This window comes from Lathyrus oleraceus, chromosome 7 (assembly GCF_024323335.1).
Source record: "Lathyrus oleraceus cultivar Zhongwan6 chromosome 7, CAAS_Psat_ZW6_1.0, whole genome shotgun sequence".
NCBI classification, from domain to species: domain Eukaryota; kingdom Viridiplantae; phylum Streptophyta; class Magnoliopsida; order Fabales; family Fabaceae; genus Lathyrus; species Lathyrus oleraceus.
In genome coordinates, this window is record NC_066585.1 from 464,680,133 (window position 1) to 464,696,867 (window position 16,735).

Here is a 16,735-nt window from a genome sequence, read left to right on the forward strand (position 1 = left end):
TTACTCTAGAAACCTTACTAGAGAATGATGCATGTATGGAGTATTTATATGCATGAGATATTTAGGGAAAAAGGAAATGCAAAGGAGGATAGAAAAATATGAAAATTTGAAGAAAAATATCGGATAGGTCGACCTATAAAGGTTATGTGCCGACCTGTTCGATGCATAGGTCGACCTGTCCAAGGTCATGTGTCGACCTATGACAGTCATGTGCTCCCTACATGTCGACCTGAAGACTCAGCACATGAAACAGAGGCCACAGGCTTTAATACAGTAACATACATGTCGACCTATAGACTTCATGTGTCAACCTATAGCCAAGAAAGTTTTTCCATAGTTCGGCCTGTAGTTCTATGTGTCGACCTATAGCCAGAAATGTTTTCCATAGATCAACCTATAGTTCTATGTGTCGACCTAGACTGCTATTTTTCACAAAAATTGATTTTTCATGCATTTTTAATGCATGAGACCTTTCCCACATTGTTTCCAAATAATTTTATACTTCTTAATGCTAAGATGGACATAGAGATTCAGAGGATACCGTTCAATATACATTTACGCTAAAGTATCCTAGTTTTGACATCATACAAAACACATCTAACGGAAGTTGTACTCATACAACATACCTGATAAATAGGTGTCCCTCGGCTGCCTTAGGGATGAAGACACCTGAAGAAGTTTGGTCGGGACATCCACCTAATCTCGACAGACTTAAAGTATTTGGTTGTTTAGCCTATGTTCAGATCAGGCAAGACAAGGTCGAACGTAGAGCTCTGAGATGTATGTTTCTTGGATACCCTAAAAGAGTCAATGCTTATTGGTTACGGTGCCTAGTGTAACCCCCTAAACCCCACATACAATTGTAACGCATAATTTAATAAAAATTACAACCACTTAGGGTGTCACTCACATCAAACATATCCTTCTCTGTAACACGGGTTATAAAATGTCACATAATAACTGTCATTGCATGCTCACCTTCACTTAGGGTGTCATCGCAAAAAAATCATTATTAAATCAATTAAACAAAATAATTGCAACCCATGACGTTTAGTCTCATAAACTTCAACTTTCATAAAGCAACAAAAAAAGTTGCAATATTCAACTCGCCACAACTTTGAAATCTCATCAAACATAAATAGCAACTTCAACAAAACAAAAGAAGTGAAAGCAAATGTTCCCATCCCGATGTTAGATGACCAGAGCAAGACCCTTTTAAAGAAAATGACAAACTATTAAAAATCAACAGTTATTTTCCAAAATCAGAGTGTTTTACAAAATGAGTTGTGGGCGGAAGGTTTGATGCAAAAATGAAAATTTTACAGTTTGAATATTATTAAGTCAACACAAATCATTTCATAACTATCATAGATTCTAATGATGACATTCTTGGTATGAAGTGATTCAATAGCGTAATGCACAAGAAGTGTTTACACAATGATCAATCAATGGAGTTCTAAGTTCAATTTGTTTTAAGATTATTAGTCAAAGAAATGGTTTAACCAGTTATCCAATTCCAACAAAACTTAATGCTTATGTAATAAATCATTATTAACGAAAAACGATATAATACTACATAACTGAAAAACCTAAGCATTCAATCACTACAAAAATAAATTTAAGAGAGAGAGAGAGAGAGAGAGAGAGAGAGAGAGATAAGAGAGAGAGAGAGAGAGAGAGAGAGAGAGATGACACCGAGATTTATAGTGCTTCGACGTTCGTCCTTGCTTTGCCTACATGCACTCTTCAATGGTTTTCCATTGGAACCTGCATAGTTCATTGTTATTTGAAAAATATTTCCAAGAGTTCCTACAATCACAAATACACAATAAAACTGAGAAAATAAATCTCCAATTTGGATTTTGACTTATATACAACACACTTGTCAAACTCTTCTACATAATTATTTCTTAAATCTTATAATATCACCAATTCAGCTCCAAGCCTTCGTGTGTAGAAATCAACCCCTTGATCCTACCATTCCTTGAGCGGTGAAAGTTTTTGAATATTTGAGAAGAACTCCTCCTTATTCGTAGTCTTCCACATAATCACTACTAAGGCAATTCTGGAGAGAAAACCCTACTTCTTTTCAATGGAATTTGTCACCACCATTTACAAAATTCTCAATCTTTCTAACAACTTGAAAAACTCAAAAAGATCTCCAAGAACGATAAGTTTCAAGGAAGCACCTCCTTCAATCAATTATAGAACTCTCGTTATAAGATCCTAACTCAATTGAAGTTAAAGACGCAAGAATTTTGTTGCAAGACTTTAAACAATCAAAATAGAGGAAATTGATTTTTCACTAAAATCACACTGCAAATTATGATCAAAATGATAGATGTTATAGTGAGAAATAGTGACAAAAAGTTTTTATATGTGCTCTAGATTAAGCATACGAAATGGTTGAAAAGCCAATTTTATTCGAATCAAGAGCAATCTATGATTTTAATCAAATGAGCAAATGTAGTGGAATAAAATAATAGTAGAATTTTTAAAAATATGCCAATTGATTCGAATCAGGGAAAGGGTGATTCAAATCATGAGCCATGTAATTCAAATCATGTGTAAATATTGATTTGAATCAAATGCCACGGCCCCGACAGAGAATTTATTGAAAAATTTAATGATTCAAATAATGTACAAAGTTTGATTCAAATCAAATCAAACAAAATTGGTCTCCATGAAAATGATTCGGATCAAGTGCAAAAATTGATTTGAATCAAATGACTTGGTTTCACTTCTGTCCAATTTGATCATAATCAAATATTCAGTGTAAACTCAATGATTCGAATCAAACATGTAAAATCTCAAATTTTCAAATATTTAAAGGCACTTTGAGATTTTACTGTGAATCAAACTTAAAGAAAAAACACAAAATGTTTTTATTCCACTTACACATACAATTGATCAAAGATTATCATGATAAAGATCAAATCTAAGTAAAGTTTTATGCATGCTAAAAACGAATCTTTTCAAACTTGATTCCGAGAAGTGCAATTATGATGGAGACTCAACAAATCAAAATTAAGTCAAATATGAAAGCGATAAGACAAGCAACAGAATAATCAAATATAGACTCTCCCCCTGAGTGAAGTAGGGACATGCAACTACAAAGCATTTTGTTCATCGTTACCGATCTTCTAGGCATAAGTGTTCTTCATTTTTCAAGAATTTCAAGCTTGAAGACATCACTGTCTTTTCCCTATGCAAGGATGTTGCATCGCAGAAAATCGAAGAACAAAATAGCAACTATGATATTGCTATGAATGAATTTCATCCTTTAGAACCGTCCAAAATCTTTATATATTGAATCGAGAGAGAGAGATGTAGAAGAGAAATTACCTAAAATGGATAAAGAATCAGTGAAACAGAAATCCAAAATATCTTTTTCTACTATTGATCGTTCCACAAGGGTCTTCATCGCACAAGATTTAATTTAATCAAAATTGGAATTAGCAAGTCACAATTGTGTCATCACTATGAAGGTATTAAATCTCATATATTGACTGTTTCACTCTTAGATGCAAATCATTTTGGATATTTGGATCACCATTGTATCTTCATCACTGTGCTTGATCTCGGTGGTGTTTTGATGTTCCTCACCAAGAAGCACGTTAGATTTTTAAATCATCCTACTGTTTAGATCACGATTTTTGATCCCGAAGGAGCTTCGACATCAAATTGATGGAGTTTTTCTTGCTCATTTTTTTGTTTGACCTCAAGAGGATTCCTTGGAAATAAGTTCATACAAAAATTCCTTATATTATTTCAAACATTCGAGATACAATGAATTTCTCTATGGGGATTTGATAGTAGACAGTGATTGTGCATGCACCTGCTTCTTCGGGGATTTTAACTTTAGCGAGATTGGTGACTTGGAGAATTGCACCTCCGTAGAGTGATTTGGAGAAGGCTAAATTGAATCAGTAATGGTTTTGGATTTGATCGGTGATTGCGATTGTGTTGTTGTAGACGATGACAGTGGTGTCTTGTGCCATTGGGGTCAAGGTATTTGTGAAAAAGCATACCTGAAGATTGGAGTCACCGGTGAGATACTTCGCTTCAACAAGTTTCACAAAATGCAACAACCATTGTGTGTGAGGAAGAAACCACTAAATTTAATCTCTTGGGTCGGATCTGGAATTCAATGTTGGGCTTAAAGCTTTATCATTTTCTTTGCACTGTTTTTTTCTTTTTTGGTGTTACAATTATTTATTGGGCTATTTTTTTTTGCTACTTTTTTTAGGTCCAATGATAATGTACATAAAACAATCCAATGTATCTTGTATATTTTAGTGATTGCTTGATGTAATTCAAACTGGTTGTGATTCACATCCCTACCAGTTTGAGGGAGGCTGTTAAAATTAGTCAAGTTAGTTGGTTGGTTAGAAATTGGTTAAGAGTTCGTTACTCAATTAGTTAGACAATTGAGTCTATAAATAGGACCATAATGTACATACTTTATAATCTTTTTCAATACATTTTTTACTATATTACCACATGAGTATTTATATTCTCTTTATCTCTCATATGAGTATGACTTATGTCTGTCTCATCCATGAATTATTAAAAATTGTAAACAAAAAAAAAAAATCAGATGAAATTTTTGGAGCTTTAAGAACTTTAATAAGCTCTTCAAGACTATAAATACTATCAATGTATATTTAATTAAGAATGATATTTTAATTTTTTTAATGCATTCGCTAGGATTAATTTTGTTTATAAAGATATTTTTTACCTGAGCATATGTATTATTACGAACACAAGATGTAGGACGACATCATGGTATTGTTACGTTACCATTCGTTACGATACACCCAACGAGATAAGAAGCATGTGCAACAATCTATGTTGGGTTTGCTTACTTGTAACATGAATGAGAAGTCAATTTTCACACGGACGCATGAGAAACTTATAGAGTTGTTCTACTATAAGAACTTGACACTACTACAACTATTGCATTTTATGATAAAGCTTTCACCTCACCCAACAAAAAACCGAGGTAAAATTTCATGACGCGCTATGTTATTTTTTTCCAAGAAATTATCATCTATTCCCTTGGTTTAAGAATAAAACTGAGGGGTGATTTAATTCATGGTACATGTTTCGAGTCCCAGCAACTCTGTAACTTTTGTTTTTTTCTTTAAAATCGACGTCTTTCTTATTATTTAAGATTGTATTTTATTATTAAATATTATATTCCCTAGGTTTCTCAAATAAGCGAGGGGTGTGATACCCAAATTATGTTGGATGGATTGCAAGGCATAAATTTTTTTGGCTATGAGTTGTTGTTCTTCTTACACCAACCTTTAACAAATCATTTTTTGTTCTTGCAATCTATCTCACGCAATGGTGTTGTTCTTGTTCTTGTTGTTGTTCATATCAATATTTAATGGAATAACTTTTCAATATTGTTAATCAAAGAAAACTTTCTATAATTTTTATTGATTTCTTCGGTCGACAATATTGAGAAATTTATTCTTAATCATATTGTAACACACAAAGAAATTGGTGAATGGTAAAAAACTGAAAAAGGAAACAATACATGTTACTTCAATTTTTTTTCAATTCACCATTTTTTTGCCAATAGAAGTCGTCTATTACCTCGGTTCTTTTAGAAACTGGGGTTAAAATACCAAATTTATTGTAATTTTTATTTAAAAAGAATTTTTTTTATCGCGGATGTAAGTCATAACCGAAGAGAAAAATAAGCATGTTCATTGAGTTTCTTTGCAGTTCTTACAAATATATGTCGTCTATTTAGTGATTATCAATGCTCAAGACACTACCATTAGTGATATGCATGAAACTTAAAATACATTAATTCAAAAGGTTCATCCCACATTATAAAAGACTTTTGAATATCAAAAATTGATCATGAAAGCATTTTTCATGAAAACACTGAAACTTATTTGTTTTATATCAGAAACATTGAAATATTATTCTCCATGATGGATTACAAGAGCATAAAAATATTTGGGTTAAAGGGTTGTTTTCTTAAATAATCATATAACTAAATATTTATTTTATTAATCTAACTCTCTTTTGTTTTATATCATAAATAAATGCATAAAATATCCAATATTTGATCTTCCCTAAGATTCAATGAAATGAGGATCCAACATTTGATCTTCACCAAGAACCAACATTTGATCTTCACTTACATTGATGACGATGAATCAGATTCAAAATTTTCTATATATTTTTACTTTAATATTCCGTGTAAACAATGTAATACTCTATGTAAACAATGTAATTTATAAACAATTTAATTTAATATTCTGTATAAACAATGTAATTTGAATTTTAAAAAAAATTCCCTATATTTTGGTCATAAACCTCGGTTTATGTGGCACTAGTTTTGAAAACATAAAAATGTTGTTGTTGGAGATCGAACCAATGATCATTTCAATTATCCTCTCGGTTAATAAGAAACCGAGGGGTAAAGTGACAAATTTTCATGACGCACTTCATTACCTCACTTGTATCATCGAGTTAAAATCCCCTTCGCTCCCGAGGTAACATGTATTTTTTTTATAGTAGTGTGATTTTCAAAGTTATGATGATTGATCGAGAACTTGCTTTGATCAATGTCATTGAAGTTGTTTTCTCGACACATCAGTTAACATGTTACATACACTTCACATTTTTAAAAATATTGGGGGAAATGCAAGTTACTTGTTGAGAAGAATGAACAAGAGTCAATGATGAATTTATGGAGTAAGATCATGTATTCTAAGCGGGTGGTTAAGTATGAGACATAATTGCAATATTTTGAGATAGTATATGTTTGAATTTCTACCTTTGTTGATTATATTAACCAAACATGATTATCTTTCTACGAGGAAAAACTTGTTGTTGCATATTTGTCTTGGTCATTGATTCAAATGTAAATATGGTGAACTTTTCAATAAAAATGATGTTCATACCCAGTTGTTCTATTGTTCAATTTCAAAGGTTAGTAATTCATTAAGGATATCTAATTTGGGTTTTCAGGGACGGGATAAGTGGCTGGTCATTCCAGATATAGGTTATCCAATTGCTTATAGGGACGTTATTATATTGGATACTTTGTCTAAGAAACTAAAAATCGCCTTTCTTTCGCTTGGGTTGTCTCCATCTATGACTGCATATCAACGTAAGTTTATTTCATTTTATTTTGTCAACAAATATTGTCATTGGGTTCAGTTGGAGTTGAGGCTTGATTTCCCATTTCCTCCAAACACCGACCGTTGGAGAGAGAACTATGGTGAAAGTGCAATAGAATTATAATCAACATACGTGAGTCATATAAGACATTAGGAATATGAAGTTAGAGTACGCACACCAACGAGGTCACATGTAGATATGCAAGAAGCAATAGTTGGACTTGATGACAGGTGACACTTTTATATGGTCGATATTAGAACGATATTTTTTAATGATTGAGATTACACCAACACTTTTGTATAATCTAAACGATTTAAATATTCTATAAAATAGTCATATGTTCTCCATGATATTTCATGTTAAATTAGATCGTTAATAATTATTTTGTCTATGTTATCTATGTTATGAAATTATGTTTTAGTCAAAATAATTATACAAGTATGTAATTAAAATTTAAACAATTTTAACATAAATATAATTTGAAAATTAATAAAATACACAAAATGATAAGCATACCATATTTTATGCATTTTTGGTATAAATGCACTATATACCACATCATTGGATAAATGAGGTGCAATACGAAAAGCACATTGTATTTCATGATAAATATGGTGTATCTTGTTAGATACCACATTTCATGCTAACTGAGGTGTATATTTATAGTTTGGCACCTCATTTCATACTAAATACGGTAAAAATTCAAATTTGAACATCATGTTTTTTATAAAATTCGAAAGAAGAATTCGTCGGATAATAGTTTGATTTGGGAGTGTGAATGCTTTACCAATAACCACTTGACATGTTAAATTTTGGTCTTGTGAAATAATTTAAGGAGGATATCAAAGATGATTTTCGTCGAAGTAATGAATGAGTTTCAATCAAATGTATGGATTGGGAAATAAGTGTATAACACACTCATTGTATTCATTCCAAAGAAAAAAATCAGACAAACTATTTCACTTTTGATCTATTTGACCGGGTGTATTTACAAGGTGATTTCAAAAGTTTTAGCAGATAAAATAAAAAACTTGATTGATTCACTCATCTCAGGAGGACATCGTCTGTGTTTATCTCAAGCAAACAAATTTTATATGAGATTCTAATAGCTAATGAAATTATGGATGAGACCAAAAGAAAAAAAGAAAAAAGAGTTGTTATTTAAAGTGAATTTTGAAAAGGCGTATGATTGGATTGGTTGAGTTTTCCTTGATATTGTCATACTAAAGTTGTGGTTCCGTGAGAAATGGACATCAAATTTTTTAAAGACAGTCTTATTTTATATTTTTGGTGAATGACAATAGAATTTCAAAATGAGACATGGGATGAGAGAAGGAGATCCATTATTTCTATTTTTTTATATTGTCGTTGAAGGTTTTAATCAATTGATGAGTTCATAGATAGAATTAGGAATGTTCATAGGTTTCAAGTTTGACGAAGGAACCAAGTGTTTTCATACTTTCAATATGGCAATAATACCTTATTATGGCGGGAGAACATTTAAATCATATAGACCAACATATTATTATTTGAAATTGATGGAATATCTTATTATTATTATTATTATCATTATTATTATTATTATTATTATTATTATTAGTTTTCATGTATATTTTTCTAGATAGAATTAGTCAACGATAATGACATTATGAGCATTCATGCCTGCAAGAATCAAGGTTGTAACTTATTGCTTTCGATGCAAATAGGTCTAGTCCAACCTATTTAGAAACAACTCAGAATACTTTCAATCTTGCTCATCCTGAAATCAAAGCAACATTTCATATAGAATATGGACAATGTAATCTCTTGTCTTATTTTAATTTGACCAAACAAAATTGTATAATTGTCGAAAATAGTCATTATGTTCCAATTCATGGTTTTGGTAGTGCGAAATTCTCTCCTCCTCACCTTACATTAGTGTTAGAAAATTTCCTTCATGCCTCAAACCTAACTTAATTTTTTGTCTCCGCTCGTAAATTCACTACGGATAACTGAGTTCGGATGAACTTTATCAATTTGATTTTTCTATGAGGGTTTCTTAGACTGAGACGGAACTAATGAGATGTGAGAGTTGAGGACATCTATATCCAATTACCATATTCACTGTCATAAATAATAATTCCAAGTCATTCTTGCTTGCATCTTGTTGTCTTCACTTTAGCATGACAATTTAGATCATCGGAGAGCATCTGTTTTAGACTCCCCATGAAAAATAAATTGATTGAATGTGATATAACTTAACATAACAATTCAAGTTTTTGTCATTCTTGTCTTCTTCGTAAGCATGTTAAATTTCCATTTTTTATTTATCATAACTCTACTTGTATTACATTTGATATTTTATATAGTGATGTATAGACGTCTCTTGTATTGAGTTTCTAGGGCCACAAAAATATTTTTTTAGGATGAACGTTTGAATTATTTGTCGACGTTTCCAATATCAAACATATCTCAATTTTATTATTCTCTTAAAATTTTAAAATCGTATATCAATACTCAATTTCAACGGGAAGATAAAAATATTCAATGTGACAATGGTAGAAAATATGTCAATGGCCAATTTCAAAAGTTTTGTGAAGCAAATAAAATATTCTTCCATCTAACTTTTCCTACACATCCTCTCAAAACAGGATCATCGAAATAAATCAATTTCATTCATAATATCATTTACACCTTGTTAGTTCATGCTTCCCTACCATCGTCTTTTTTAGCACTATATTTTGCATATGAAAACACATCTCTTAAATATTTCACCAAACAAAAGTCTTAACTTTCAATCACTTGTTCAAATAATATACCAGAAGATCCATCATACTATCACCTACGAGTAGTTGGTTGTTTGTGTTATCCTTAATTCCCAAGTACTATGATATATAAGCTCCAACCTTGATTCACACCATGTGTCTTCTTATGTTATCTATCACATCATGGTAATTTGAAATGTTATAATTTATCCTCCAATAAAATTATAACCTATTGTCATGTAATCTTTGATAAAACCCAATTTCCCTTCTCTAAGCTACATATCCCAAAATCCACAATATACAATTTTTTAGATAATGACTTCTCACCCTATATCATTAACAATTTACTAGATGATTTCGTCTTACAAAATCCTCCAGTGACACAATCCTCATCTCCTCAACCTCTCTCCCACTTGGCTTCCTTCCCCAACTCGGTATCCTTCTCCATTTCCAGAATCGAGTTCATCTCCATCTAAGTCATCACTACAATTGCCTATCAATACTAAACTCACATTTAGGTCAAACACAACATCTTTCTCCCATTTAACAATCCACTTTGAGTATAGAAACTAAACCAATCACAAGGAAACAACATGATATCTTCAAACTCAACCAAAAATATTACAATCTTCACACACATGTTACAAAATATCCTCCCTCGTAATCCAATTTATGCACTGAGAGACTCAAATTGGAAAATGATTATGAATGGCGAATATAATGTCCTTATTAAAAATAAGACGTGGAATTTAGTGCTTCGTCCATTTAATGTTAGTGTTATTTGATTTATGTTAATTTTTAGACTTAAAGAAAAAAATTATGATTGTTGTGATGTTAATGTTATTAAAAAAGTAGGTGATGGTGCAACTTAACACGTTAGCGTGGATTGTGGATAGGCGTTTAGTCTAGTTGTTAAACTAACAACCATTCAAAACGTGCTCAATCTTGATCTCTCTAAAGCATGGTTCATTCATCAGTTGAATATTAAAAATTCTTTTTTACATGATGAACTTAAAGAAACAGTCTACAAATATTAACAATTGGGGTTCAAGGTCCGACTCGTCTGATTCATATTTGTCTTCGGTGCAAATCATTGTATGAACCTCAAACAAGCACTTAGAGCAGAGCTTGGTAAAAACAATTTGCAAATTATGTTTCATCTATTAGTTTTTTCCAAAGCAAGTCTGGCAACTTTCTCTTCATCTACGACTACCATAAAGACACTCATATGACATATTTTCTTCTATGTGTCTATGACTTTATTCTCACCATTTTTACCGATGATCTTCACAAATTTATCATAACACTTCTCAGCTCTGAATTTGCCATAAAAGGCTTGAGACTAGTTTTTTTTTAATATTTTTGTCACTCAACATGTTGGTCATCTATTTTTATCTTAGAAAAAATATGCGAAAAAGTTATTAATTGAATATGGTGATATGTCTCCATGTAAACCATGTCCTATCCCGGTGGAAACAAAGTTGAAGTTTAACATTAACATGTTGAGTATCTAAATATGAGTATCTATCTCTTTATCACGGTCTTGCATGCGCTATAGAAATGACTTTTAAGACTAAAGGTTAACTTCTCGAGGAGTCAATTGATTGCGATAAATATTTTTCCGATACGGCTAGAATAAGCAGCAAATATCCTAAATTGCAAAATAGAATGTACCTTTTTTAAGTATCCTGGTTTAACTACCGGTGTTGATCGGTGTTGATCTAAAATGAAAATTCATTAAAACGGCGGTGTTGATCTAAAATGAAAATTCATTAAAACGGCGTCGTATTTTGTGAAAAAAAATCAAGTAATTAATCGTCGATTTTTAAAAATCGTCGGTTCTTTAATTTTTACCTATTTTTATCGGTTTGGCCAATTCTCACTGGTTAATAGCTTATCTGATCCACCAATCGAACCATATCAATGACCCTTTGATTTTTTATTCGATCGGTTCAATCGATAGGTCCAATGCAATTTCTAAAACATTGAATTTATCTCTTTAACTTTGAAATATTATATAACTAAATCTTATTAATACTATTTTTTTTCTTTTTTTAATGTTCTTATAATTTTTTAAATTTAACTAAAAAAAAAATCGGGTTTTATTATTTTTTTAACAAAATAGTTTCTCCTCTATACTTTATATCACATTCTTCATAGTTCATTACAATTTTATATATTTTTAAATTTTTTAAATTATTAAAAATTATCAAAGTTATTGAAAATAATTAATTTCTATTTTATTTAAGAGAAACAATATTAAAAATAAGAATAAAAAAAATAAAGAGAAATATTCATCAAACAAGTGTTATGTGATTTGTAAAATTAAAAAATTGCTTTAATCCACCTATTTGTATTCGAACAAATATCAATTAATTTTCTTAAGTTTGTAATATTTTATAAAACAAAATAGATTTTAAAAGTACATGTATTTTTATTCTCTTCTTAAAATACTATTAAAAGATTAGAATATCAAACAAGTTTTTTTATTTTCATATTTTAAAAAGAGTTTCTAAAAATTAGTTTATCAAACAAATTTTTGTTAATTTTCTCAAAAAAAAATTTTTTAAATAAATTTGAAAAATAAATTTTAAGAATTAAAATTAAAAAGTGTTTCAAACATGCCGTAAGTATCTTAATTATTACACAGACACTATTGCCATCCCATTATAAAAGAAAATAACACTTGCACCAAAAATTTAAAGGAAAGAAAAGATTGGAAGCATATGAGTCATGCCAATATATCCTGAATAACTTGGTGTTTTTACATCTCATAAATTATAATGTAACTGGTCTACCCAAGATCTAACTCGATCATCGGTATCCAGGCTCCCGTTTAAATCTACAACAAAACCTTCCAAAGATTATTTCTAGAAAGGATAGGTTAAAAAATCGCAATTTACTTCACCTGCTGATAACAACAAGAATGCGTACATGGATGTATGCAAAAATCTTAAACTGTATTTGGCAAAATTCTATATCAGACCCCTTACCACAAGCCAATGGCTTTCCACCAAATAGACCCAAGTCCAAGCCAGATTATAATGTTAACAATACTAATAACAAAGCCGTAACCCCACCATTTGGCAAGCGGGACATAGTTGGCACCGAAAAACACTGGAGCTGACCCAATCCCATAATGAGTAAGGCCGCCCATAAGGTTGGAGAGGAAAGACAGCACCATGGCTCCGAAGAATGGTGGAGTCCCCAGAGCAGTAGCAACAGACAAAAATGCAGTAAACATGGCGCCAATATGAGCAGCTCCACTGGCAAAGAAGTAATGGGAGTAGAAGTATAGGAGAACCAAAATACCAAAAGATAGTTGCCATGAAAGGCCCAATCCACCAACAAACTGTGTAATGACATTAGCAAACTCTTTCATTAACATGATCAAGGTATATATATATAAATTTATTTAATAATTACTGTAAAATGGAAATATCATCATAAAACATGGTGCATAATGTAGCACATCAGTAATATGTATGGTATGCATGTAACTTATTATAATTAAATAAATGGCATTTCTTCAGTGGCAATTATTGGGACTCATAGGACTAAGAACTCACGATGACCTGGAGTGGACACATTTAAAACCAAACATATCCACATCTACATGCCAAAGGCAGGGAATTTTGATTTAGTATATGCTTTGAACATGAAGCGGATACTGATCGACTCAGAAGTACGAGCAAAGCACTCCACATGAACCAAGATGCGTAAAATTTGATTTAGCATATGCTTTGAACATGAAGCGAATGCTGAAAAATTCAGAAGTAAGAACAAAGCACCCCACATGCACCAACATGTGTGTTGTGTCCCAAGACAGCACCCAATACAAGCATGCTGATCAATCATTACTTACTAGAGGTATGTGTGGTGCTTATTTGATTGAAATTCTTATTCAACAATAATCATAAAAAGTTGGTTAAAAGCTTATTTGATTCTGAATATTCCAAAACATGTGTCCAGTGGTTGATTTGGTCAAACAATTAGTACAGTATAGTAAAAAAAAAATTAAACAAAAAAAATCATAGATTCACCAGTTTGCTATAGAGAACAGATGAAAGCAAAGAACTGAAGATCAATGTTTGGGAGAAGCATCAAGTAAAATTAAATGGTATTAGCCACTTGAGGTAGAAAGATGAGACATGAAATATACCTTGACTACAGTTTGACTGAACCAAGAGATAAGACCGTATTTGTTCAAATACCCGGCCATTGCAATGAGGGCAGCAAACCACGTGAGAGTATCCCAGGCAACACCCTCAGCTAAGCACTCCTTCCATGTTACAACCCCTGTGATAAGAAGTACAGCTAATCCAAGAATGGCGGAAGTTACAGCATCTACATTAAGAAGCCCTCCAAAAACCCAAAGTCCCACCTGGTAAAATTAGGCGAGGGAGGTAATAAGTTACCAAACAAAAAGAAGATTCTAAAACATTTAAATTACCAAACTGTATTCACCAAATCAAGACACAAGGTATACAGCGATGGAACTACTAGTAAACAAGTTTTTAAAAACGATTTGCAAATCACATAAGTCATCCATATTTGTCAGCAATTTTCCATAATATCCAGGATCCCAGCACAACAGCGATTTTAAAAAACTTGCTATTAAATGATTAGTTTTGCAGACAAATAAGAGGACGCACAACCTAATTGAGCAAGCAAATTCAAAGATGGTGTGACTAGTCATAACCAATGCCTAATTATTTACAGTTCACTCAGCTAAATAGAAAAACCACAACATCTGTTGTGTGCCCAGTCCAGCGTAGCAAATTGGATGCTCAACTTAATAAGGACAAAAGACCCAACAAAACAGTTTAGAAACAAAATCATTCTACTATATACATCTAACATTAGGTTTAAAAAAGAAATAACAGAGAAAAGGCATCATAAGTTTGGGTTGGGGGTGAGTGGCCCAAAGACCACCTTTACATTTAGATTAGCATTTCTTAGAATTTGGGTCGAGTCTAACTCAACTCTAAAAAACCGACTAGTAAATGAAGATTGTACACCACTTTAGAAAAATAATTTTAGATCATATCTCATTCAATGTGAGACTCTTAACAACATTTGTCACCAAAGGTGAGCACAGTTCCAAATCAAATCAACAAGTACCCCATCGCAAATAACAGAGTTACAAACTATTGAAGTAATATCCAAGAACCCAGTTCCAAAATAGTGAAGCTATCTACTCTATTTCAAGTTTACACTAATCACATAACGCATTATATATTATACAGATAAACTATGCAAATTGATTACCGTAAGAAACAGAGTAGCAGTCATGATTTTCTCATTGGCTGACATTGGCCCCATTTTCGCCAACCTTTCCCTAGCCAGCTTGGGTGCATCAGGACTAGATTTCATGGTAGGAGGGTATATAATATACAAAATCAACGGCACCAAAACCAACGACACCAAACCAGGCACAATAGCAGCTTTAGCCCAATCCAACCACCCAATTGTCTGGTTAATTGAATTCAAAGTAAGAGTTGCACACAGCGGATTCGCCGCCATTGCAGTCAAAAACATAGCCGATGAAATACATGAAGTCTGAAAACAAGTAAGCATCAACCACGACCCAAGCTTGTTCTCCGTTCCATCACCAACATTACTTCCACAAGCAACACACAGAGACTTAACCAATGGAAGAAAAATTCCACCAGCCCTAGCAGAAACAGAGGGAATTGCAGGTGCCAATAGAGCTTCACTGAAAACCAAACTATAACCTAACCCTAACGAAGAACTACCGAAAAGCGAAACGAATTGATAAGCGACGCGGTTACCTAGTCCGGTTTTGATAAAACCCTTAGCGAAGAAAAATGCAAGACAAATCAGCCATGGAATTGGATCGCCGAAGCCGGAGAATGCAGCAACGAAGGGTAGGGTTTTGGTGAGAACCGAAACTCCTAATCCCAAAATTGCAACGGCACCAAGAGGTAATGGCTGTGTGATGATTCCGACGATAGTTCCTAAGAAAATGGCGAGCAATTGCCATGCGTTTCTGGATACACCTTCGGGAGTGGGAAGAAACCAGATTATAACTCCGGTTGCTATAGATGCTAAGAGAGGTTTTATCGCGGCGCCTTGCCATGGCACGGCCGGAACCGGAGCCGGAGCCGGAGATGGAGCTGGTGTGATGGAGGCTGATGAAGCCTTAACAGTGAGTGTTTGGCGTTTGGAAATGAGGTTAGAGAGTGGGAGAGGTGAGAAGGAGGAAATGGAAGAGTGGCGAATTGATTTGAGAGGTTTGAAAGCGTTGTTGGATTGGAGTCGGCGAAGTGGCGGAGATGAGCGGAGACGGAGAGATGGGAGGGTGGTTGCAGTGGTGGCGGTGGTGAGAGGTATGGAAGCCATGGTGGTGGTGGTGGTGGGATCTGGCGCGGTGAGAGTGAAGTTGGGGAGTTAATAGTTAATAGATTGTAATTTGATTGTGGGCCATTGGATTTGGAATGGACGGTTGAGGTTGTGATTGGAATATGCGGCTTTGTTTGTTGGTGAGGAATTAGTGGTTAATTTCGAAGCTTTGTGATCTTCGAATTTGACAAGTTGTCACGTTGATAACTCCGTCAGAAACACAGTAGGAGCAAGGAAGGATACGTGGCGAGATGTTACTGGATGAGTGTTTGCATGGGTTGTTCTTTTGTGAAGTGGACCGTATCAACATGTTGCCATGACACGTGACTTGCCTCTCAATGATTATGCCAGCATGGAAAAGTATAAAAAAAATTATAAATATTAACCCATTATTAAATCATCTTAATATATATAATAAAGTTTTACTTTTATTTTAAAAATTTATAAAATATATAAATAGATGATGGTAATGA

The 16,735-nt window shown here is 32.8% G+C and overlaps 1 protein-coding gene across 1 annotated transcript; it reads right to left on the minus strand.

Annotated features, from left to right (window-relative positions):
• Positions 1–12,610: 12,610 nt before the first annotated feature.
• Positions 12,611–16,443, minus strand: LOC127101065 (dicarboxylate transporter 1, chloroplastic). Its single transcript, XM_051038385.1, has 3 exons — positions 15,168–16,443; positions 14,059–14,280; positions 12,611–13,248 (listed from the first exon to the last, which is right to left on the minus strand). Exons 1-3 carry the CDS (start codon positions 16,260–16,262, stop codon positions 12,886–12,888), a joined length of 1,680 nt encoding a protein of 559 aa, XP_050894342.1. The 5' UTR covers positions 16,263–16,443; the 3' UTR covers positions 12,611–12,885.
• Positions 16,444–16,735: the final 292 nt, after the last annotated feature.

Excerpts from the sequence above, each read along its gene's own strand:
- LOC127101065 (XM_051038385.1), bottom strand. The coding sequence starts at position 16,262 with ATGGCTTCCATACCTCTCACCACCGCCACCACTGCAACCACCCTCCCA. Across the intron at positions 14,281-15,167 it reads CTGCTACTCTGTTTCTTACG|GTGGGACTTTGGGTTTTTGG; the intron begins GTAATCAATTTG and ends TAATTTTACCAG. Across the intron at positions 13,249-14,058 it reads TCAGTCAAACTGTAGTCAAG|TTTGTTGGTGGATTGGGCCT; the intron begins GTATATTTCATG and ends GTCATTACACAG.